This window comes from Chelonia mydas, chromosome 4 (assembly GCF_015237465.2).
Source record: "Chelonia mydas isolate rCheMyd1 chromosome 4, rCheMyd1.pri.v2, whole genome shotgun sequence".
In the NCBI taxonomy this organism is placed as follows: Eukaryota; Metazoa; Chordata; order Testudines; family Cheloniidae; genus Chelonia; species Chelonia mydas.
The window spans coordinates 23229781-23254001 of NC_057852.1; the positions used below are offsets into that span (position 1 = coordinate 23229781).

At 42.6% G+C, this 24221-nt stretch overlaps 1 protein-coding gene across 15 annotated transcripts in view; it reads left to right on the plus strand.

Annotated features, from left to right (window-relative positions):
• CCSER1 (coiled-coil serine rich protein 1) overlaps positions 1 to 24221 on the plus strand; it is a 1152782-nt gene that overhangs the window by 514663 nt on the left and 613898 nt on the right. For 14 of the 15 annotated variants that reach the window (XR_006290310.1, XM_043545151.1, XM_043545153.1 and 11 more), the window contains one exon: positions 7565 to 7775. Coding sequence is in view for 14 of the 15 variants with exons in the window: in XM_043545151.1 (XP_043401086.1) it covers positions 7565 to 7775 (211 nt within the window). In the remaining variant the exon portion in view is untranslated. Of the gene's footprint in view, positions 1 to 7564; positions 7776 to 21170; positions 22293 to 24221 lie in introns of those variants that run through there. The other variant, XM_043545161.1, reaches the window with a different exon arrangement.

The window sequence follows — 24221 nt, forward strand, 5'->3', positions numbered from 1 at the left end:
GATACATCCTGGTTTACCATTTCTCATTCTTTTCATACAAATTAGATAGTTAGAGTCCCCTCAAACTATTCCAAATGCTTAATTTTTTTTAGTTATTACACTGTTTTACTTTGTCTTATTAGGTAGCTTTGCACGTTTGCAAATAGAATTATGTGGTGGCAAGCTCCTTATATATGGGAGGATGACATCAGAATCTCAGTTGTTTTTATCTCCCTGTGTTGGATGGGGAAAAATCTGAACCCAAGCTTTTGGACTAGTGTAGAAGAACATGAAGAAAGAAAATTACTACTATACATGCCCGTATTTTAGTACTGCATCCATGATATCTTTTTTTAATCTCCTGTACTTCAATGATAGCTGAAACACAGAGTTGTTTGTTTGATTTTTTTTTTTTAAATTTGCTTCCATATTTCTTCATTGCCAAGTTTTTAGCCCAGAGGAAGTTTTTTATGGCTGAGTTTATAAACTTTGAAAGAAAAGGGGTTATAATAGAAAGGCTGACAGGCCCTTAACTTATAGGCAGCACTAGCCATTATAGTGTGCATGTGTATGTGTGCATAGATTGGTAATGACAGATATTGTATGTGTACCAAGGGGTGACCTTGAAAAATCTCAGCATGAAAATGGCAATAAATGATGCACAGTACTAAAAGCTGTAAAATGTCAAACAATATGTACCTTACCATACCATGCATTTTAATTTGATAGTACGTCATCCGTACAACTTTCAAAGTATTCGCAGTTACAGCAATGCAAACATTACATTCAGAAGCTGTGAGGGCATATGGAGATATATGCTTATTGGTTATAGTAAGGAAAGGAAAGTAACATAATCTTGTTGTTAAATCACTAGACTGAGAGTCTGGAGATCTGGGTTCCTAACTCTGCCATAGATGGTCCTGTGTGACCTTGGGTAGGTCAGTTAGGTTATAATTTTCAGAAGTGCCAAATTGACTTAGTCATTTGTCACTTTTGAAAACGGGACTTAGGCTTCTAAGTGCTTTTGAAAAAATTATCCTTAGTCTCTCTGGGACAGATTTTTATGTGCCTAACTGATAATCCCCCTAGGTACCTATCTGCACGTTTAGGCATCTAAATACCTTTTAAAAAAATGGACTGTGTGTTAGTTCCCCATCTGTTAAATGGGGTCTCACCATTTGTCTGTCGTCTGTATTTGGATTGTAAAATCTTTGTGGCAAGGGCTCTATTTTACTATGTGTACATTGAACCTATCAGAACTGAGGCGCAGTTCCAGGACCTTCTAGATGCTATTGTAATGTAAATAACAATATAGGCATAGAGGAGTTTGAGCTGGATTTTTTGAAGTGGCAATGACTATGTGAGGCAGATTGTTCCAGAAAGCAAGTTATAATTATTTTTTCTTGTCTTATATGTCCTCGTTGACCTTATTGAACTAGTAATTTGGGGTTTTTCTAAAACAGGATCCCATGCAGCTGTAATACTTACAGTTGGTGAGAAGCAAAAAAATCTGGATAGGGGGGAAAGCTATGGATGTAAACCTGTAACGGCTTGAATGAAAAAAAACATTTCAGGATCATTCTGCTGCTATCTATGTATTTAGCTAATAACGGTTTTCTGAAATAATAAGAAATGTGCATTCTGGTATAGCTAGCTGGACAGGATCAAAATATGAATAAAAGATTGTTTTTACCAAAATGCTGCTTAACAGTGAATATAAAAAACACATGAGATTTAAGGCTTTGTCTAAGCTCTTGCTTTCGAAAATAATCCCTCAGACAGCAGACAGAGTATGTTTAGTGCTTCCAACAGAGGCCAGGGTCTTTCACTCTGCTTGTAGAGCCTTCCTGAGGCGGACAGTGTTAGATGCTCTCTGTGCTGGTAAGCTGATATCAAGAAGTGCAGACACTAAGGGAACAATTGTATTAGTTTTAACTAATTCCCCTATGCCCATGCCCTGAGCACCGTTGATGAAAACAAAGAAGATTAAACTCAGCATAATCTGGGAATCTTTGTGTAAGGAAAGTTTAAGTTACCATAAACTCTTCAAAATCTTTGGGTTTGAGGACGAGTAAGAAATAAAAACAATTTGAACTAGCTCAAGTTGTCAGTCGTATTCTCCCCTTTCCCCGTGTACTGTTAGACCCTTTAAAAATGCTTTGGAATGGGAAGAAATGGGCTTATTTTGTTAGTGAAAATGGCATCAAAAAGAGCTGCACTATTGTGTACCTCTTTTGGTTGTTTAACATACCATTTCATTACATTAGTGACTTGGAGGTCTCTGAGGTGCAAACACACACAGACTGAGGCATGGCAGCAGAAGATTTTCTTGGAAGTCTGCTTGTGGAGTATGGCTGGGCTGTCTGGTGGGTATACCATTTCACTAAATGAAGGTACTGCAGTCTCTGTGCTTTCCCAGCATCCAGCAGAAGTGAGGGAGTGGACGCAGGTAATTTGATTACAGCTTAACCCAGATGAAACAGAAATCATGGCAGCAGGTCTAAAGAGGCATCTAAAGGAATGGGCTGGGTTGTAAGCATGCCTACTGTCAGAGGTTTTTGCCCTGGTCCTTGTCAAATAGTTTGAAATATGAAGTGTCATGTGGGATCCAGTTGCACATCTTCTATATGCAGATAGCAGCTATGGAACCTAGTACCCTTTTCAATTTAAAGTTCGCCTGGAGGATGTGACCAGTCCTGATGCAGCTCTTGTCACTGTGATTGGCATCACTGGAACTTTATGGTTCGATTACAGTCATTTAACTTCTATTGAGATGCCCTTGGAAACTACTCAGAAGCTTAATCTAATGTAAAATGTGGAGGCTTGCTTCATGACTGAAGTGATCCATGGGGAGTACATAACAGTAGGAGTGAAATCCTGGTCCCTCTGAAGTGAATGGGTGTTTGGTCTTTGATTTCAGCATGGCCAGGTTTTCACCTGGAATTTCTGTGATCTGCGGTGGCTGCTTGTAGCACTTCTGGGTGCTGTGCAGAGTGCTGTCATGAGCTGTGAAGTCAAGTTGTTTGGGAAATCACTTTTCTTCCCATATCCTAAAAGTGGGAGTTGAAATCTGTTTTAACTTGCATCCAATGAAGTGAGCTGTAGCTCATGAAAAGCTTATGCTCAAATAAATTGGTTCGTCTCTAAGGTGCCACTCGAACTCCTTTTCTTTTTTATTTTCACTGTCACTTTTGGGGATGACACTTTCCAGGGGTGGCAGCAGGGCATTCTTGGGGAAGGACTTACAGCTCCTAGAAACTGGTCCATCTGTGAATGCATTAGAGTTTAGGGGCCAGGTTTTTAAAGGTATTTAGGCATGTAAAGTTCCAGATAGGGACCTACTTGGATTTTCCAAAGGCCCTTGATGCCTAAATCCCATTGAAATCTGTCAGGTTGTCAAAGAAAAAAAAAAAAAGGAGTTAAGACACAAATGAAATCTAGATGTAAACAGAATCATTGTAAATTGTTTCCTCTTTGCTCCTTGTTTGCAAAGCAATTAGATAGATAATTAACCTCTGTGTCCAGTTTCTCACTCTTTTGCTCTTTAAAATCAATTAAGAGGTGGCAGTGCTTGTTCCCCCAAATCAATGATTTTGATATGAAGCACTCTTGTTGAATTTCCAGATTTTACAGCTGCTCTGGAGGTTGGTGGTGTGACGGATATGGTAATTTCCTGAACAATCTTTGGGAGATATTACTGAATTAAGTTTAAGTATCTTTGGAGTCCATTGTATTAAATGTGAAGGTTATACATTTTTGTGGGCCTGGGTGATCAAAGGATCATATTGAATAATGTGGCAGACAAGAATAACATTTTGGGACAAAACCTGTGACATGTATTTCCTGGGAAATATCTAGAGTGAGATGAATGCAAATGCCCCCTTGCCTTCTTTTATGCAAAAACCCAGTCCTTTGAAGCTATGCCCTGAAGTGAAGGTGACTGTATGCTGATTACCTGTTCCCAAAGTTCAAAGACCCGAACTCTATAAAGGAGACTCATGGGTGTGCCTTTTCAGAGCTAAAAGCTGTTATAAACTTATAACCACAGAAAAATCCCTTGTGGTTTGAAGGACTGACCACCTGCCCGAGCCCTTGTTGGAGTTGGGAGGTGATCTCTGGTAAGCTTATTAGCATGAATGTAGGTTCTTTTATTGTTTTAATATGTTTTTGCTGTAATGCTTTCACAATAAGAGCTGTGTGGTACCTTATGCCTGTGGGCAATAACACTGTTGATAGCCTTTGAAGAGAAAGCAAAGCAGGCCTGCTTAGGTAGCCTGACTTTCTGGGAACTCGCAGTGTACGGCAGGGAAGTGCACAGCCTGGAAAAAACTCTGGTCAGAAAGAAGAGAGATTCATGTTTGCACTTATGAGAGATAACATCTGAGGACCCTGGAGCCTAGAGTGGGTGCTCAAGCTCAATCATGGAAATTGCCCTGTACGGTGACTGTTGAAAAATAGAATTTCTATCCTGCAGGCAATTCCAACATTTCAAAATTTCTGATCGTACTGAATGAGGATGAAAAGTCAAAAATCTCAAAATATTTGTGGAATGGAAATTTTGAAATACTTCAATTTGGAAATGTTGAAATGGGTTTACTGAAACATTTAATTTTGAGAATGTTGAAACACAACACCAAACTCAGTGGGGGGTTTTACTAGTTAGGGAATACAACAAATTCAAGCAAGAGCCTTTTTGTGCTAAATCTTTAGTGTTGTTATGTGATAAATTACATTATATTACATAATGGCGTAACAGAATAATTATACATTAGTAATGATGTACTTGGTGAAAAATCATTTTTTTGGAAATCTTCCTCTGCAGCAAACAAAAGTCGCACTAGCAGTTGTGCTAGACACCTCATAAATTTTCTAACATTGTGGAGGTATTTCCTATTCCAAGTATCGCAGGCATCGCTAGTCTCTCAGCGATTGCTCTGAGGCAATTACCAGTAAATATTGACCTTTCAGTGGCAACCAAAGAAAGTTGAATGAAGCCAATGAAAAGTCTTCTGTTAACTTCAGTGGGTTTTGATCCAAGTCAAATTTATTTTATTTCCCAGCACACCTCCACTTCATACATGTGCCACAACGATGCTTTTAATAAGAAATATCTTTTTTGGAATAATGGTACTACAGTGGTGGTGATAATTTTTGTGCCCACAAGTGAAGTAGAACACTGCTGCTGATGTAGAGGCACTGGGGGAGATAAAAAACTGTCCTTACTAATGCGGGCATACTATTAAAGACTCCCTTGGCTGCTGTTCTTTCTCACTGTAGGTACGTTCTGTCTGCAACATGACCGCCCCCTCTAGAGTGATAGCTGGAGTGAAATTCTGGTTCCATTCTTAGTTTCTTGACTGCTGACATTCTAGTGCAATTTCATTTGCCAACCTGCAGTCATTGGCCAGGAAATTGGGGGTGGGTGGGGAGAGATTGTTCTGTTTCATCTTACTTCAGTCAAACAGTGTGTTTGTCAGTTTCATTAAACTCATTCAGATATAGATTCCCATAATATGAGAATGTTTTAAAATAAACATTTAAGAGAAAAAGTGAATTCTCATGTAACTAATGCTTCAGTGAAAGTTTGTCTCCTTTTCCTTCCATGATTTATACCTGAGACTGCTTTAATAAAGGCCATGAATCAGCAGCTACATAATATTCTTGGCTCTCACACACCTTTACTATATCCATCCCAGATTATCATTTGAATCACAAAAAAATTCCACTCAAAATGTAGGTTTCAATATATTTTATAATGAAAAACAAAATTATTTGATTCCCAAGTGATATTCTTAAGAAGCCAGGCTTAGAAAATTTTATTTCCATTGTCCATCATGAGCATTTGTTCTATGCATAGTATCTCAGTGACTTCTTTGGTGCATTTCTCAAGTTCATATTGTCCCAAGTGCACATTACATATTTCATAACTTCTTAATGAGCCATCCATAAGAGATTGTCCAGATAATAGCATTTTCCATTTGTTTAGGGTGGCAGTGGAAATTGTTTATCCAGAAAAACAAACAAACATTAATCTCTTTTTTTTTTTTTGCATGCTTGTTCTTGTGGAACCAAAGTTAACTTTAAAGCAAAATGTATAGGGAAGATTGTTACCTTTCTTGCTTTATCATTGAATACTAAACCCTAAAAACTCAGAATCAAACACCACTAAATTTTGTGTTGCTTATAAAAATTTCAAATGGACCAGAAAATTTGAACTGTATTTTAAATGGACAGTAATCATTATTTCCATTGCCACTTACACTAACATCTTTAATTATAGTACATTCTTTTGATAATAGTATGGCTATGACAAGTAATTCCATTGAAACCCTTTTGTAATTTAATAATTAATTAATGTACCAATATAGCAAACTACTACTACTTTCTGGTGTTTGTGCTTCATTTAACATTCTCTTCCTGTTTCCCATTGGTCCCAGGTAAAAAAGGCACAGCATGAAGGTTACAAAAAGTTTTTGAGGACAGAAGTGTTCATAATGCATTTACTTATTTTGCCATTTCACTAAATTGCCAGATAATCTGTTTTCAAATCATTTTATGATTGCTAGAGCTTTTTCTCAGAGTGTACGTTGTATTTAGAACTCAGAACTGTCATCATCTCTGTGGGAGTCATGTCTTGGTCTGATGCTCTGTTCCAAGATCAGATAGTATGGGTCTGGGATAGGATTTCAGGTTAACATAATAAGAAAAGGAGTACTTGTGGCACCTTAGAGACTAACAAATTTAAGTACTCCTTTTCTTTTTGCGGATACAGACTAACACGGCTGCTACTCTGAAACCAGTAAACATAATGGTATTCTTTTGCTGCCTCAGGGCCTGATCTAAAGGCCATTGAAGTCCAATGGGAGTTTTTCTGTTGATTTCAGTGGTTCTAGATAGACCCTTTCTCACATGCTCTCACATGTTCTTCTTACACAAGCTATGGAGATAATTAACAACTGCAGATTGCTCATTCTTTATTCAAACTGCAGTTTCCAAACAATGTCATAAGATAAACATAATTATGACACTGGATCAACTCTAAAGGGAACTATTCCCTTTTGTTTTGCTCCTCATTAATTTCCTTAAGGGTTGGGCTAAATTCTACATTATAGCCATATGGAAAACTAATATAATGAACAAGACAATGCAATTCATTGCATGTAGCCAATTTAATCATAAACTTATGCCCATCCCTTTAATTTGAGCATACATTTTACCCCATTTTGCTGTATCCCCAGCAAGTTAATTCCTAGAAGTGAAATCCCACTTACACTTAACATTGTAAGAAAGTGGCTTTATTTGTGATACATGGAGGAGAGCTTGGTTTCAATTGTAGAATGAACTGAAGTTTACCTAAATGTACATGGTGATGGCTAGATCCTCAGGCAATGGGTCCTTAAAAAGGCTAGTCGATTTACTCTCCAAAAAGTTGGTTGTGTTTATTCATAAACTCTTCATCATATGCGCTATAAACAGAGAGAGTGAAAGCTCAGCGTTAGCAACCTTTCACTCCAAATATTCATAAAGGGAGAGAGCCTAAAAAGTACCACAGAGCCAAATTTTGTTTATATTGTTTTCATTTCAGGAACCTCTCTCTGAAGTTGTCAAAGGAGGTGGACCAAGGAGAAGCTAGGTGTCCTCGTGTCAGCCAGGTGGCCAGCAGTCCCGCTGTGGAGTGGCCTTTTGCAGGCCTGGAAGAAGGTGGAGGCATGGAATCTTTGCCCTTCCGACTGATGATGCAGGATTGCACAGCTGTAAAGACATTACTGCTGAAAATGAAGAGGGTTCTTCAAGAGGTAATGGTTTAATCATTTGTAAGATTAATAGTTGCCAATGCTAATAGGCTTGGTAGTGGAGAGGGTTTTAGGAAAATGTTCAGTGGCACAGAACAGAGTCTATTTTTCTGTGCCCAGAATGTCTTAAAAACATGGAAACAACTCTTATATAGGCTCCCAGTGTGGCTTTTGGGTGTCCCAATGCCTCAGGCAGCTTTCAAATCCCAGCCCAGGTGCTCAGTGGACTAGATGTGAGCTAAACTATGAGTCGGAGTCAAAAAATGTCTATATTTTCCAGTTTTGCTTCATCCTGTGCATGTCTTGTTTTAGTTTGTGTTTACACTTCGAACCTGTAGCAGTAGCTAACCATGCCCTGGTACGTCAAAGGGCTCACTGTATACCAACATATACAGTGAGCTGGTTCTGTGGGTGCTCCAGGACTCAAGCACCCATGGAAAAAAAAATAGGGGATGCTCAGTCAGCACCCACCAGCCACAGCTGTTCAGTGTGGCCACTGATCAGCTGCTCGGCGGGCTTGAGGTGCTCAGTGTCGGGGGGCGGGGCGTGGAGAGGGAGCAGGACGAGGTGGAGTGAGAGCATGGTTTCAGGGAGGGGCGGAGTGGGGGCAGGAAGAGGCAAGGCAGGGCCTTCGGAAAAGGGGCGGAGCACCCACTGGAAAAATTACAAGTCAGCCCCCGTGCCAGCATGGACTCTGTGTCTGCCAACTCTGGCACCCTTATAGACAGACTAAGGCATCTCTTGAGCCTCTTCTTTGTTAACTGTGTTAAGTTACTTGGACTGAATAAAACAAATTGTATTCTGGTCCTCCCCCAAGATACAGTGTTTTTTGTCTCTTAGATATCATTCATCACATGTTCCACAATATTAACGGTCAAATCCAAATAATACTCATTTCTAAATAATATAGAGAACAGAGGGAGACAAATACAAACATTTGAAGTTCTACTCTTGTGAGACTGATTGAGTATAGGCTCTGAGTATTAATTGCAAAGGTTAAGTGTTGTAGCTTTGGTTCTTAGATGACAGATGAAATTTGGAAATTTCTCAGTCCATGCAGAGCTTTCCAGAACTGTGACTTGTGCTGCCTACTTATATTTTCCTGCCTCTTGATAGGGTGTCAGTAAGCAATGGTGAGTCCACCATATACAATTGTAACCCTTCTGCCCATCAGAGTTGGCAGCAACAAGGGTTCAGTATCTAGGGGTTCCATTCCAATAACACTATAACACAATAGCAGATGACGGAACAAGGAGTAATGGTCTCAAGTTGCAGTGGGGGATATTTAGGTTGGATATTAGGAAAAACTTTTTCATTAGGAGGGTGGTGAAACACTGGAATGTGTTACCTAGGGAGGTGGTGGAATCTCCTTCCTTAGAAGTTTTTAAGGTCAGGCTTGACAAAGCCCTGGCTGGGATGATTTAATTGGGGATCGGTCCTGCTTTGAGCAGGGGGTTGGACTAGATGACCTCTTGAGGTCCCTTCCAACCCTGATATTCTATGATTCTATGAACACAACGCAAAACCGGCTCGAGCCCCCACCCAGTGACCTGGGACAAATATATACCACCCCCGCTGGGCGCCTCCAAGAGGCAATACTTCCCCTCTCACAAGCACATCGTCTGAGTGTAGCAAAAAGCCTTTTAATAACAAAGAGAAACAATGTGGCATTATGTTGGGAAAACACCACCAACAGGATTCATAACACAACTCATGAGCAAAAAACCCACCCCAAGCAAATTGGTTCTTGAGTCCAGCAACCCAAAGTCCCAAAAGTCCAACGACCCAGAAGTCTCTGTCCCTGGTCAGGGCAGCCCCAGAGTTCAAAAGTTTATCTGCAGAGTTTTACCTCCCAACCTGGGTGGAGATGGGAGAGGGGATGTTAAGGGGCACCTTACATGGTCCAAAGCTGATGGCCCCACCTCTCCATGGGGCTCCGCTCTGCCAGCCACCCCATGAGCTGCTCCAGGCATCCGACAACTGCTCTGCTCTGCTCGCCATCCCACAAACTGCAATGCTCTGCTCTGCCAGCCACTCTGCTCACCGTCCCGCAAACTGCTCCACCATATATCTTTCAGGCTCCCCCGCTACTTAACACAACAGTCAGTGATTTCAGCCCTTAGTAAGTTTAGTTCTTTTGTGATTTCAGCTTGTAGTAGGGGAGCCTCAGTGCTGGTGCACCATTAGCCCAAAGTGAATTTAGCTCAGCAGTCTGTAACTTGACTCCTAATGGAATCAAAATTAGCTCTGATATTCCACTGTGGAGAGAGGAGGAAGTGCAATTAGCATGTAATACCCTCACCAGGGGGCCTGTGCCACCAAGTATTAATACCTGTCCCCAGCCTCTCTCTCTTCACTCGGTTTTGGAACCCATGATCCTTGCCTAGTGAGTGCTGCTTAGTTGATGGTGAGTCCCTCCATCATAACAAAAGGCCGAGTACAGTTCCACTCTCCTTGATTCACATAATCAGGATAATAACAGTTTATTCCTGCCCCAATAACAGAGAAACTGGGGCTCCTACAGCAGCCAAAGTGACCATCTAGGCAGGGTGGGTGTGCCTATGCAAATAAGATCAGCCCCTGAAGTTCTTTTCCACAACCCACCATGACTCGCCACCAGACGTCAGGATAGAGTTCATCCTGACTCTGCTTACACAATCAACTCTTTCTTATAGGTCTTTATTTGCCATCATTAGCAAATTCAGACATTATGTCAGCTGTTAAACTAGGATGCAAATATACATATGGGCAACTTTTACACTGTCACTGTGTTACTATAACCGTTGTATAAGCCTTGTCCACGTTTAGAAAAGTAATAATCATTTTGTTATTTTACCTGTATGGTTCCTAGCATGATAAGGTCGCAATACCTGACTGAGACATCTATGTGCTATTGTAATGCAAATAATGATTATTAATATACCATAATAATAATAATTAATGGTAATGGAGGGAGTATTTCACATAAATATTTCTCTTCAACTGGTATAACCCTTTATAGCTTCAAAAGATATGTCTACCCCTCTGAATTGTTTGAGTAAACATGCTTTCTTGTACTTAGGTTTATTAGCATTTTAATCATTTCTCACCTCAGGAAGAGTCGTTTAATGTTTTACATAGTGAATTATCATATTCCTTTAGACATAAGCTGAAGCCTACTCTCATTTTTATACACAGTTAACTTGTAGTAGAATACAGTATATAACTTAAAAAAAAACACACAAAATTATCTCTGCAAAAGATAAGGTCCACACAGTTCTTCTTCAAGATGTCCCCTGCTTATTCCCACTGATGGGTATAGCACCTCCTGGGTTACTGTACTCCCTTTGGATAACTAATCTTAGTTAGCCCTCCTGTTTGTTCCTGTCCCCCACCCCTCTTTATCTCATAACTTTAAATTTCCAAGTCTCATTGCTACTTAATACAGTCTTGTTCACAAGACTACTGTTTGTTCAGGTTATTCCCTAGGGAGGGGGAGTTGTTAGTGCAGTAATGAGTATGGAGAGAGTGTAGATTTTTTTTTGGGGGGGGGGGGGGGAGGGAATCTATTTAGTTAATAGTACTGAGTTGTTTTTAGATTTCAAACATACTGGAGGCTTAGTGCTTGCTGGATGAATTAGGTACTTCTCAAGGTGAGTAAAGTGGGCATAATCTTGCCTGTATTTATTGTAGGTTAAATTTAGGTAGGTGAGTTAAAAAAATTAGGTAGGTGAAGTTTTCCTGCATTCTTCATAAGGCATACACATTATCTACTATATAGTAATTTCCATTGTTTTAGTGATAGTTTTTAATACGACTGTCAAAGTGGGTTTAGTAGCTGATCCAGCGAATTAAGATAACATGGTATCTCCATGTTCCGTGATTGTTTCATTTCGATGGTAAATTCTTCAGATCAGGGACTGTCTCCTTTGCAACTTTGCAAAGCACCATGTAGTGTTCTGCAGCTATACAAATGTTTGTTAATTATGTAACCCTTCTGCCAGGCCAAGTTGATAGCAGCAAGGGCCGGGTTCAGTACACAGGGGTTCCCTCTCATCAAAGCAAATACAAAACTGGCTCGAGCCCCCACCCAGTGACCTGGGAAAATCTTACACACCCCCTGGGTGCCTCAAAGAGGCAATACTTCCCCTCTCGCAAGCACAGAGTCTTGGTGTAGCAGAGAATCTTTAGTAACATGAGGTAAACGACATCAGCATTAAATTGGGGAAACACCACAACTAGTGTTCATTAACCAAACCATGAGCAAAGACCCACCCCAGAAAATTGGGCCACATCCTTTCCCTCGGGTTCTTGAGTCCCAGAACCCAAACGTCTCTTGAGTCCAGCAATCCTCAAATCACCCAAAATCCAAAAAGTCCAGCCCCAGAGTTCAAAAGTTCATCTGCAGAGTGTTACTCCCCAGTCTGGCTAAAATGTGCCTGTGCGTGGGGAAAAGAGGTAAGGGGTACCTTACGTGTCCTGAAGCTGACTGCCCCACAGGGCTCTGCTCTGCTACGCTGTCTCACGAACGGCTCTGCTCCACCACGACCGGCTCCGCTCTGCACAGCTCGCCGTCTCATGAACAGCTCTGCTCAGCTCGCCATCTCACGAACACACTGCTGTCTCAGGAACGGCTCCGCTCCACCACGACCGGCTCCACTCTGCACAGCTCGCCGTCCCACGAACAGCTCTGCTCAGCTCGCCGTCTCACGAACACGCCGCTGTCTCACGAACGGCTCCACTCTGCACAGCTCGCCGTCTCACGAACAGCACCACTGCACTCTAGATCTTCCAGCTCCCCACTACTTGACACAGTGCTCAGTGATTTCAGCTCTCAGTGATCTCAGCTCTTAGTAGTGGGGGCCTTAGTGCTGGTGCACCATAAGGCCAAAGTGAATGCAGCACAGTACCTGTAGCAAGACTCTTAATAGACCCAAAATTAGCTCTGACATTCCACCGTGGAGAGACAGAGGTGCAATTGGTGCTTCAGGCCCCCACAAAGGGGCCCACACCAGCAGGTACTAATACCTGTCTCAAGTCTCTCTCCCTTCACAGAGCTTTGGAATCCATGTCCCTTGCCTAGCGAGTGCTACTCAGTTGATGGTGAGTCCCTCCATCATAACAAAAGGCCAAGTACAGTTCCAAGCACAGTTCCCATAATCAGGGTAATAACAATTTACTCTTCCGCCCCAATAACAAAGACACTGGGGATCCCACAACAGCCAAAGTGACCATTTGGGCAGTTATGGCCTCATTCTAGGCGGGGTGGGTGTGCCTATGCAAATTGAGATCAGCCCCTGAAGTTCTTTTCCACTACTTGCCACACCTCACCACCAGATGTCAGGGTGGAGCCCATCCTGACTCTGCTTACAATTATAATAATAATAATATCAGTAGGAAAGCTGCTCTCTCTCTCTCTCTCTCTCTCTCTTTCTTTTCCAAAGCATTATTAATTTCACTAGGGAAAAGCTTTTGGTTCTTTTTGGCTCTGATGAAGAATCAATCTTTACAATATGTTTTTTAGTGTTTGTTTGAAGGAGGTAGTACTTTGAAAAACTATGCAAAAGCCCACAGGGAGGCAGTGTGACTTAGAGGACAGAGCACTGCACTGGGACTCAAGAAACCTGGATGCTATTCCCAGCTCTCCCACTGGCCTGCTGGATGTCTCTGGGGAAGACACTTCACCTCTTTCTCAGTTTTCCCATCTGTACAATAATGATACTGACCTCCTTTGTAAAGTGCTTTGAGATCTACTGATAAAAAATGCACTCTAGGATCTAGGTAGTGTTATGATTGATTTTTGAAATACTCTAATGGCAAGTGGGCTTTCACTGGACAGTTGATTAGTAAGAAAAATTGAAGTAGTCTTAAAATATGGTTTTCAGATACATTAATGATCTCCTGCAGTCAGTTGTTACAGGTGTTATGTTTACTTACGTTGTCCATTAGCAACTTGCGAAGCAATTGTAAGGTTATTTCAGTGTAAAACACTGCAGGTTTCCTTTTTAAACTACCTTTGTAATTAATCAGTGTAGCATTGCTGATTTATTCAACAATTCTGCATTGAATGCAGTGACCTTTATCAAGTAATTCATGCTGGAAATTGGTAATTCCTTCATTTCATAGTGCATTGATGTGCATTTCATATAAGTGTACATTTAAATAAATAATAATAAAAAATTACCAGATGTATCATTAGGATTTAACTTTATCTCTTTAAATTGCTGTTTGCATGGAAATTTATGTTCAGCAGTCGCTCTCACCTCACAATGGAAAAGAAATTTATATTTTTGCAAGGTTGTATATTGGGGCAAACACCATGGCTACCTTCATGTTGAAACCAAGCACAACTCTAATCCCAAGGCCTCTCTACCATAATACTTATGATATCAATCCATTTACTCATAAACATTTCATGAATATCTCTTTGTACAATTTTGAACCCAAAGGAAACCACCTAATGGTTTCAGTGTGTACACCAAAGTTAGGAAATTCTGGAAATGTTAACAAGTAAACTATGAAAATTGTTTATGACATTGCAGGGGGGGATAGGGACCATTTTCATAACAGTGTGAGTGAATAGGAAGGAGGTGCATATAACTTCAGTTCATTTAGAATCTTATCTGTGGGTATATCTACACAGCAAAGAAAAACCATGGCTGGTCTGTGCCAGCCGACTTGGGCTTACAGTGCTTAAGCTGTGAGGCTGTTTTATTGCTATATCGACTTTCGGGCTGGGGCTGGAGCATGGTTCTAGGACCTGCAGGGTGGGAGGATCCCAGGGCTCAGGCTCCAGACAAAGCCCCGTAGTCTACATAGGAATGAAACAGCCCCACAGCCCGAGCACTGTGAGCCAAGTCGGCTGGTTTTGCTGTGTAGACATAGCCTAAAGTTGCTGTGGTATTTTATAGATTGTGTTAAACCTCTTTGAAACTGTTGAATGTAACAGCCACTCTTCATTCAGTTTAAATATAAGAGTCAATAGCAATCTCCGGATGAAAGCATAGATACATGCTACTGCCCAAAACAAACAAAAAAAACACAAAAGTACCTTTCCCAGACCGGAAGAAGAACTCTGTGTAAGTTCAAAAGCTTGTCTTTCTCACCAACAGAAGTGGTCTGATAAAAGATATTACCTCACCCACCTTGTCTCTGCTGAACAAAGGCAGGTCAGAAGGTCACTCAGGAATTTCAACTGTGTGGGTGGAGAGTGTGGCTGGGTTTTGTTTTGGGTAGAAGTGTGAATGGGAGAGAAGCAAGAGAGGCAGCACAGAGAAACTAGCACAACAGGAGAAGGAAGCTATAGACAGAGCCTGGGGGAGGTTTAGAGGCAGGTTTGGTATCTGGTGCTGGGTAAGGGCGTGGCGACACTTGCAGATGTAGAGCGCTTTGAGTTAAACCCAGCTTCGGAGAGCACAGTAGGGAAAGCTCAGCAGTCTATCCACACTGACAGGAACAAGCGCACTGGCGTGGCCACATTTGTGACACTTGCAGTGGCATTGGGAGCAGTGCATTGTGGGCAGCTATCCCACAGAGCACCTCTTCCCATTCTGGCACTGTGGCTTGTGGGAAGGGGGCAGGGGGTGCGGGGCATTCTGGATCCTGTCCCAACGCCCCATGATGCATCGTTTCGCATCCCAGTAATCCCTATGCTTCCATCCACATTTGGCGCCATCTTTCAACGTTTTTTGTACTGCGGTCTCTGTCTTCCCTTTCGGTCTGTGGGAATGGAGCCCAAATTGCTGAGGAATATGCTGACGAGTCTCACGGGACTGTGTGAGGAGCTCGCCCCCACCCTGCGACGCAAGGACACAAGATTGAGAGCTGCTCTGACGGTGGAGAAATGGGTGGTTATTGCAATCTGGAAGCTGGCAACTCCAGACAGCTACAGATCGGTCGCTAACCAGTTTGGAGTGGGGAAGTTGACCTTTGCAATCATGTTGATGCAAGTTTTCAGGGCCATTAATCACATCCTGCTCAGAAGAACCGTGACTCTGGGTAACGTGCATGACATTGTGGATGGCTTTGCACAAATGGGTTTCCCTAACTGCGGAGGGGCGATAGATGGCACACATATTCCAATTCCGGCACCAGTCCACCTAGCCTCTGAGTACGTTAATTGGAAGGGGTATTTCTCTATGGCTTTCCAGGTGCTTGTGGATCATCGTGGGCATTTCACGGACATTAAGGCAGGCTGGCCCGGAAAGGTGCATGATGCACGCCTCTTTCGGAACACTGGCCTGCTCAGGAAGCTGCAAGCCAGGACTTTTTCCCCAGATCAGAAGATCACCATAGGGGAAGTCGAAATGCCCATTGTGATCCTTGGAGACCCCACTTACCCTTTAATGCCGTGGCTCATAAAACCCTACACAGGGAGCCTTGACAGCAGCAAGGAGCAGTTCAACAACAGGCTGAGCTGGTGCAGAATGACTGTGGAGTGTGCTTTTGGCTGTTTCGCTGATGCTCTTTGTATGGGAAGCTGGACCTGGCAGATGACAGCATCCCGGCGGTTATATCCGCGTGCTGTACCCTCCATAACATTTGTGAAGGGAAGGGTGAAAGATTCACTCAGGCATGGAACTCGGAGGTTCAACACCTGGAGGCTGAATTTGAACAGCCAGAGAGCAGGGCTATTAGAGGGGCCCAGTGCAGGGCTGCAAGGATTAGGGATGCCTTGAGGGAGAAATTTGAGGCTGAAAGCCAACAAAAATGTCTGGTGCCCTGCACAGGAGTGAAGTGCAGTGGTTCCAAAGTTAAGAGGAATCTGCGTTTGCTACGCTGACTTGCAGTGCCTCTTTCTTTCCGGGGCTAAGGTATCTTTTACTTTATGCAATAATAAATAATGTTTTCAAAGCCAAAAAATCCATTTATTGAAAAGAAAATTCATTTATTGAAAAAAACCACAACTGCTTGGGAAATAGAAAGGGCAAGAGGGTGGGGTGGGGAGGGGAATGGTACAATCACAGATTTGCGTATGTCCTGTTATCATACTTAGTCTTCCTGTCTGGAGTGCTGTGCAATGAGTGCTGCACTTCAGGATGGCTATACTGCATGGTGATGGGGGTTGAGAGCAGTGGGTAAGGGTCATAGTTTTCAGGATTGCGTGGTGAAGCTACAGGTGTTGGAGGCAACTAGTGGTGGTAAGAACCTGGATGTTGGGGAAAGTGGGTTGGAGGTGACATGGGGGCACAAGGGAAAGAGTTTTGGGACAAGGGCGGCGGGGGGGGGGGGGTTGGGCACGGTAGTGCTCCGCCTGCATGGCTACAAGTGCCTGGATCGAGTCCGCTTGGTGCTCCATTATGCTAATCAGCCGATCTGTGCTTTCCTGCCGGAGCACCGCACTTTTGTGCCGGCGCTCCTCATTCTGCTGGCGGATCCTCCTTTCATTCTCTCGCCACTCCTGCACTTCTCTATATTCGTTACTTGAATGCTGCATTACTTCATACAATATGTCTTCCTTGCTTCTACGTGGCCTCTTTCTGATTCTTTGGAGTCTTTCGGCCGGTGATAACACGGACGGCTGAGATCTTAAGGTTGCATCTGTAAAGGCAAAATGCAACTCTTAACAGAGGCAGCATTGTTAACACCAGACAGAGAAATGATTCCCCCATACTTGAGGGCAAGCACAGTCTACACAATAGCATAATTTGCCCATCCCAAAGCGAGTGCACATAACCCACAGGAGCCCCAAAATGGTGAGTAAGCACAGGGTCAAGCGTGACTGATGGTTTCACAGCTGTACTGTCCTCTTGGTTTCTGTGCCTTGGGGAGAGCCAACAGTAGCAGGGGGCCCCGATACTGAACACTGTCCCCACATTTTCCACAGCAGTTCATCCTGGAAACTATCTCACTGCTGAGGGAAGCAAGGGAGGGTCTTCTAGTACAATGCGGCTTCCGCCCTGGCCCATATGCAGCTTGCCTGTGAGCAGCAATGGTCCTCCCACCCCTCACGGCACAGTGGCGTGGACAAGTTAGCCTTACTGGGACGAGGACAACAGTGGCTCTTCCGAAAAACCTGCGCAAGCGCATTGCCCAAGTTCTGGCTGAGACCTTTGAAGAGATCACTGAGGTCGATTACCGTGATGTGAGAGAGCACGTCAATGACCTATTCCGCACCTAGGCATGCATGCAGCTCTAACCCTCCTCACCCCAAGAGCCTGCACCGAATAACTTCATTCCCAAAATAAAAGCCGCTTACCGGGAGCCTCCTCTGGTGTTTGTCCTTCCCCCAAGCACCGGCCACGGAGACTGGCTACCTTCCTCCTGGCTTGAGAACAGCTCCTGGCTGCATGCATCTAGGGATTCCGGGGTGTCTTCCTCCGCCGGAGCACCCTCGCTCCCGCTTTGCTGCTCCTCCTCCTCCTCTTGCCTTGTTGAACTGGGCTTTGAAGTGTCCATGGTGGTCCTCGGAGTGGAGGTGGGGTCGGCCCCAAGTATCACATCCAGCTCTTTGTAGAAACGGCAGGTTGCAGGGGCAGCACCGGAGCGGCTTTTTGCCTCGCGGGCTTTGCTCTAGGCATTCTGCAGCTCCTTCACTTTAACCCTGCACTGCAGTCATGGCCCCTTTCCATCATACCCCTTGATATCTGCCCGAAGGTATCGTAATTCCTACAGCTGGAGCGCAGCTGGGACTGGACAGCTTCCTCCCCGGAAACACTGATGAGGTCTAGCGCCTCGCCATTGCTCCATACTGGGGATCGCCTGGCGCGTGGAGGCATGGTCACCTGGAAAGATTCGCTGAGAGTACTCCACTCCTGGCTGAGCAAACAGGAAGGGGATTTTCAAAATTCCCAGAGAATTTAAATGGTGGGTCTGACGGTTGGTCACCTGAGGGCAGGGCAGTAGAGTTCAAAGTGATGACCAGAGTGGCTAGCACAGGCATTGTGGGACACTTCTGGAGGCCGATCAGAGCCCACTAACAGACCAGGGTGTCCACAGTGAGGCCGCGGCGCTCCAGCGGTGGCGCAGCAAACGTTATTCCAGTCGCTGAGGTGCAGTACCAGCAGCGCTGTAGCCACGGAGACAGAGCGCTCTACGTGCCTTGCCAGTGTGGATGGGGAGTGAGCTAGGGTGCCCGGGGCTCCTTTACTGCACTGTAACTTGCAAGTGTAGCCAAGCCCTAAGAGAGGCTTGGGGCTGTCAGCAAGGAAACAGCCTCTGGTTGTTTGGTTCCTCCTGAGTTCAGGGGAAACAGAACTTTATACATTCTTTGTAAATAAACAAGACTGCATCAATTATACCTGGCTCCATCTTTAATGTCTCCTTACAACTGGAATGGCCTACACAATCCCACATTTTTGATTAGCTGCTCAGGTCAAAAAGGGTACCAGTACTTTCTTAAATTAATCCAGAAAGTTTTGGAAAGACTTTCAGGATAAGGAGTACGAAGGAGCTGAACATAATCATATATTTGTGTCCTAACTCTTTAGGGATTTGGTGCCCTTGCTCCAAGTGAAAATACTAAGGCTTTAATGCTGAAAAATTACAGGACTCTCACTTTTCCACTATACTCATGGCCTCTACCTGCTTGTTCTACCAGCACCTTTGCTGTTCTGATTGTTAGTCTTAGGCCTGGTCTCCACTAAAAATTTAAGTTGTCCCAGCTTTGTGCTTAGGGTGTAATAAATCCACTCCCCAAGCGGCATAGTTAAGCCGACCAAACCCTCAGTGTAGAAAGTGCTAGGCTGACTGAAGAATTCTTCCGACGACCAAGCTACTGGCTCTAAGGGAGGTAGATTACTTACACCAATGGGAGAACCCCTTCTGTCACATAGGTGGTGTCTACATTTAAGTGCTACCGTGGTGCAGCTGCCGTGCTGCAACTGTGCTGTTGTAGCCTTTCAGGTGTAGACAAGCCCATAGTGGAATAGCCCCCACCAATGGCTGAGTCCTTTCCTTTGTCTGTGGCATGATTGTAACCAGACTGTCATTACTATGGGACTCCTGCCACAAGACTCCTTGCCCTAGTGCACGTGGGCACAGTGAAGCAGGGATTGTATCAGTTATGTAGTCCTTTCTATGTGTTCAGTTAACAAAGTCCCCTGGCAGCTGATTTATTTCTTCCCTGGGTTATGGTGTTTGACTTCTCCTTTGCTACAAAGGAGGAGATACCATTTTCTGTAAAATAACGTATGACACAGAGCTACACTGCAGATCAGCAAGCTTGCATGACCTGTTGCCTCAGCCTCCTCAACAACAGGCTGGTCTTATTCGCACTTTGCAAATCAGCATTAAAAATATCTGCCCCATTAATATATAATGTCCCACCATCATTAGTCCTGTGCAATTGTCTGTGATAAATTCGTGATTGAAGACCATAAAATTATAAAAGCTACAAAATGAAAACATTTTCCCATTTACTGCTTTTGTGGGCTTGATCAATTGCCGCAGGCCAGTCTACTTAATCCCACCTGACCCTCCTTGGCAATAGAGCTGATCACACCAATTACATTTTCTAATAAGTCTGCATATACCGAAGATTGCCATGCAAAATAATAATTAAGCAGTGGAAGAAATTTAGAACATGTGTAAAAGTCTGCAGTAGGAACTGATTATACTCAATTGTTCGAGAGAGATTGTGAGTAATTTTGAGCTAAATGATGTATTTGGTGATGGTGGTGGACAGAAATGTCACTGATGATGATGAAGACAAAATTTAATAATGCTAAGGATAACAAGACCCTTAATGAGTTATCCAATTCTGTTAACAAAAAGAATGAGAAAACAGAAGTGGGATGAAGTAAGGGCACTAAGACAGAAGTTCCTGATCCAAGATATTCAGTAATTGAATCTCCTGACAATTTAATTGGATTTTAAGAATTAAAATGTCAAGTTGTCAAACATAATTTTATTATTTGTAAAGAAGCACTGCACGTGATCATCTTGACATCTGGTCAGTTTCAAAAACTGAGTTACAAGTAGTTTGCCAACTTTTGTGGTTTCACGGTCACATTCATATTTAAAAAAAAAATGTTTTTCTGTTCCCTTTTGCTGTGTGTGAAAGACTTACAGAGACAGCGAAAACTGACTGATTACAGAGAGGGGGATCAATGAAACTGATTGTTCACAAAGTGTTGCAAGAAACTTGTGTACAGGAAGAGCAGTAACTTGAGAGAAAAAGATGGGGCAAGTTTTCTGGTGGTGGAGCCCCAGTTGTGTGCCTGCTGTTGCACAAACAATACATTTGTGTATGTGTCTGGGTGTTAAACTGCTTAATTGTTTTGTATTCATTAGGAAGCAGATTCAACCAAATTAAGTTTAATCACTTAACCAATGGATTGTCCCTTAATATGCTGTCCTCAGATCAGGCAGAAGTATGAAACAAGCCCTAATGCAATTACAAGAGAAATTCATACTGTATCTGACCTGAATCCTGGCAAAGAACTGTGTTGCAGATTTATATAAAACTTTCTCTTACAGCTCTTCACTTTATTTTGGATAAAGTATTCACTGAAGTACTGCAGAAAGGGATCACTCCCCAGGTTCTGGGGACAGTGCTGATCACCTGATTGTGAAGAGAAACAAGGATGGGAAAACTCCAGAAATCCTGTTCCTGAAGAGATCTTTCTGAAAACAAAATGTACAAATATTTCCAAAATAATCGCTACAAATCAATACAGCGTGACCCACGTGCTAATTCATGAAGATCAAAAGACCAAGTGGGTTTTATGAAAGAGGGGTACTGATTGTCAGTGACAACAACAACTTCTTCCCATCTAACCCCAAAAGCGCAGATGTCTGGGCCCCAATCTGTACCCATGTTTGTAGCTGCCCCACGCCTTTTTAATATAGGATCGTGCAGCCTTATCATAAGGTAAATTTACGTAAGCTTGGTCTTTGGGTAACTTTTCCTCATGTGGATTGTTATTCTGTGTGACTCAGTTTTGTCTTAGATTCTGACAAGAGAACTCCAGCGCTTAGAGCTACATCTTAAACTGATGTAAATTGGTGTAGGTTGACCGAAGTCAATAAAATTATGCCAATTTACCCCAGCTGAGGACCTGACCCCCACTGGGGTGGGGTATGTGATAGTTGTGCATCCTTCCCTTTGCCTACGTTTTAACATCTCTCATGAATTCCTGCTAGATCAAGAACAATGATGGAATGATTATTAATAAGGAATTAAACATTCGGTCCATGTGTGAGTGTGTTTTATAATTGGAGAAACTTTCTTTCATTTTCCCACTTCTTTGCTCAATAAAGAACATTTGGCAAACTGTCAGGTGAAATCTAATCTCATCTAAGATTAGATTGTCTAAGAGACAGGATACCTCATTTTATTAATGCTGCCCATTTCAACTCTGTATGAAGATAACCTGTCTTGGAATAAAGATATGCTCAAACCTAGCTGCCATTTGTGTCAGTAGACTCTGAACACCTCATAAAATAGTTAAACAAGAATATATCAAGATAGCAACTACTTCCCTTATCTCTTAAGCAAGAAAGAGATAGCTAAAATGAACATCTACCCAAGGATCACTTGTATTCACAAGCACCTCTGTTTTGCTCTTTTGCTTTTGAACAAAATTACTGTTCAATTTATATGGGAGAAAAAAGCAACTGTGACTCTCATGTGTAATGTGTGTAATCAATCAATAAATAAAATGTTTAAAAGCATGCTATGCTGAGAGCATGGGATTTCCACATCTCTATAGCTCTTATGTACCTTCCCATATTACCTCTCTGGTGAAGCTGGTCATCCCCTCTGGCTTCACCTATGCACCATCTTGGCTCAGTATTGAAACAAATGTTGAAGCTCACTTGGGTGCCTTTCATATCTTCACCCAACCTGTTTGTTTGTTTGTTTGTTTTCCCGAAGCCATTGGAAAAGGACTGTGCTGTGCATGACAAGGAGGCATTGAGGGGAAGTGCGGCAGTTAGAATTTTGCCCAAGTGGCCCCAGCTTCAAGACACCTTTAGAACTTGGTTGAAGACAGAACAAGATAACTCGTACGGCAACCTATCGTGAGATTAGTGACGTAGAGGAAGAAGAAGGCTCTCTAGTTTTCTCCTTACCATCCTAGATCTAAAAAGCCTGCTTAAATCAACAGCCCACGTTCTCCCAAGGCCTATATCTCTGTAATGGCAATTGCACAAAGTGGTGACAAGCCTCATCCTGTGTGATCAGGCTTCATTGTGAATCCAGTTGGCAAAGGAAAGAGCATTACTCCCAATTTCCAACCTCCATGGGGTTAGGAGACCTCTCCTTCATGCCCTGACCTCACAGCTGGGTCAGATGGCCTGCAACTCTTCTTCAACTGCTACACATTTGCAAAATCTGCAAATTGCTTGTATAAGGAACTACGGAGCAACTCATGCTTTCCAAATAAGAACAAAGTAATATATACTGAAAAAATAGTCAGGTGGGTATGGTTGTCTTACAGATAAAGATGTATTCTAGGATAAAATATTTACCTCTTTTTCATTTGTTCACAACAACAACAAAAACTAACACTTCCATGTAGCATGTAGCTCTTCCAGTCCACTAAATAAATAAACAAATACGCAATCGGATCCCCCCACAGAGAGTTCCCCATTCATCTGATTTATACACAACTGGCTGCCTATCATGAAATAATCCACAGAAATTCATATCAGCAAATTTGGAAATGAGTCATTTTGCTGTGATTATTTACAGTTGACGTGTAAATTGAGTGCACACTCAGCAGCAGGGAAAGGAAAAATAAAAGTCCCAGCCACAAGACACTTTATTGGTTAGGGATTCCTTTATTTCCAAAAACAAAACTCAAAACCAGAACTCAGACTACTGGGTGATAACAACCTGAGACCAGTCCTGCTTCAGCCAACTGGGAAGACAGAGTTCACACTCTTCTTTGGTGGGTAGCTTTCTTTATATCAGCTTCGCCCTTTCCTTTTATAACCCTGCCCAGATCAGCCATGTGAATGGTAAGAAGGCCTTACAAGGTGAACCACATTTTCACCTGGTCACAGCGTTCAACTGCTTACAATAGCACCTCACCCCACTAACCACTGCTTTAAAGGGAAGTGGAAAAAATAACTGTTACACATCAGGGAAGAACTGAAAAAAATATGGCAAAATGTTAGATAACGCTAGTTCATCATCCTGGCCGTTATTCCCTAACAATATACATATCAGGTTTTATTGGACACAAGAATGTCTTTTCTTTGTGTTTTTTTAAAGGATGCAGGGACTAATAGACCCTAGCATATGGTGGTTAGGCCAAAAACTATCACTCTGCAACACATTCTGTGCTCCTGTTGCAAATTATGCAACTTGTGGAATGATATTGAAGTTACACTTTATAGTAAATTCCACTTATAAATAATCTATAAAGGGTTAATAAATGGTTAATGGATGTTTGGATAAATGGCTAATCAACGGTTAAAGATTCTTATAGTGTCCAACAGGTTGTTGTTAACCATTTTAAGCTTATTCTATTGATGTGCTTATAACTATCTACCTGTACGAGCCACTCATGTCTGTAACAT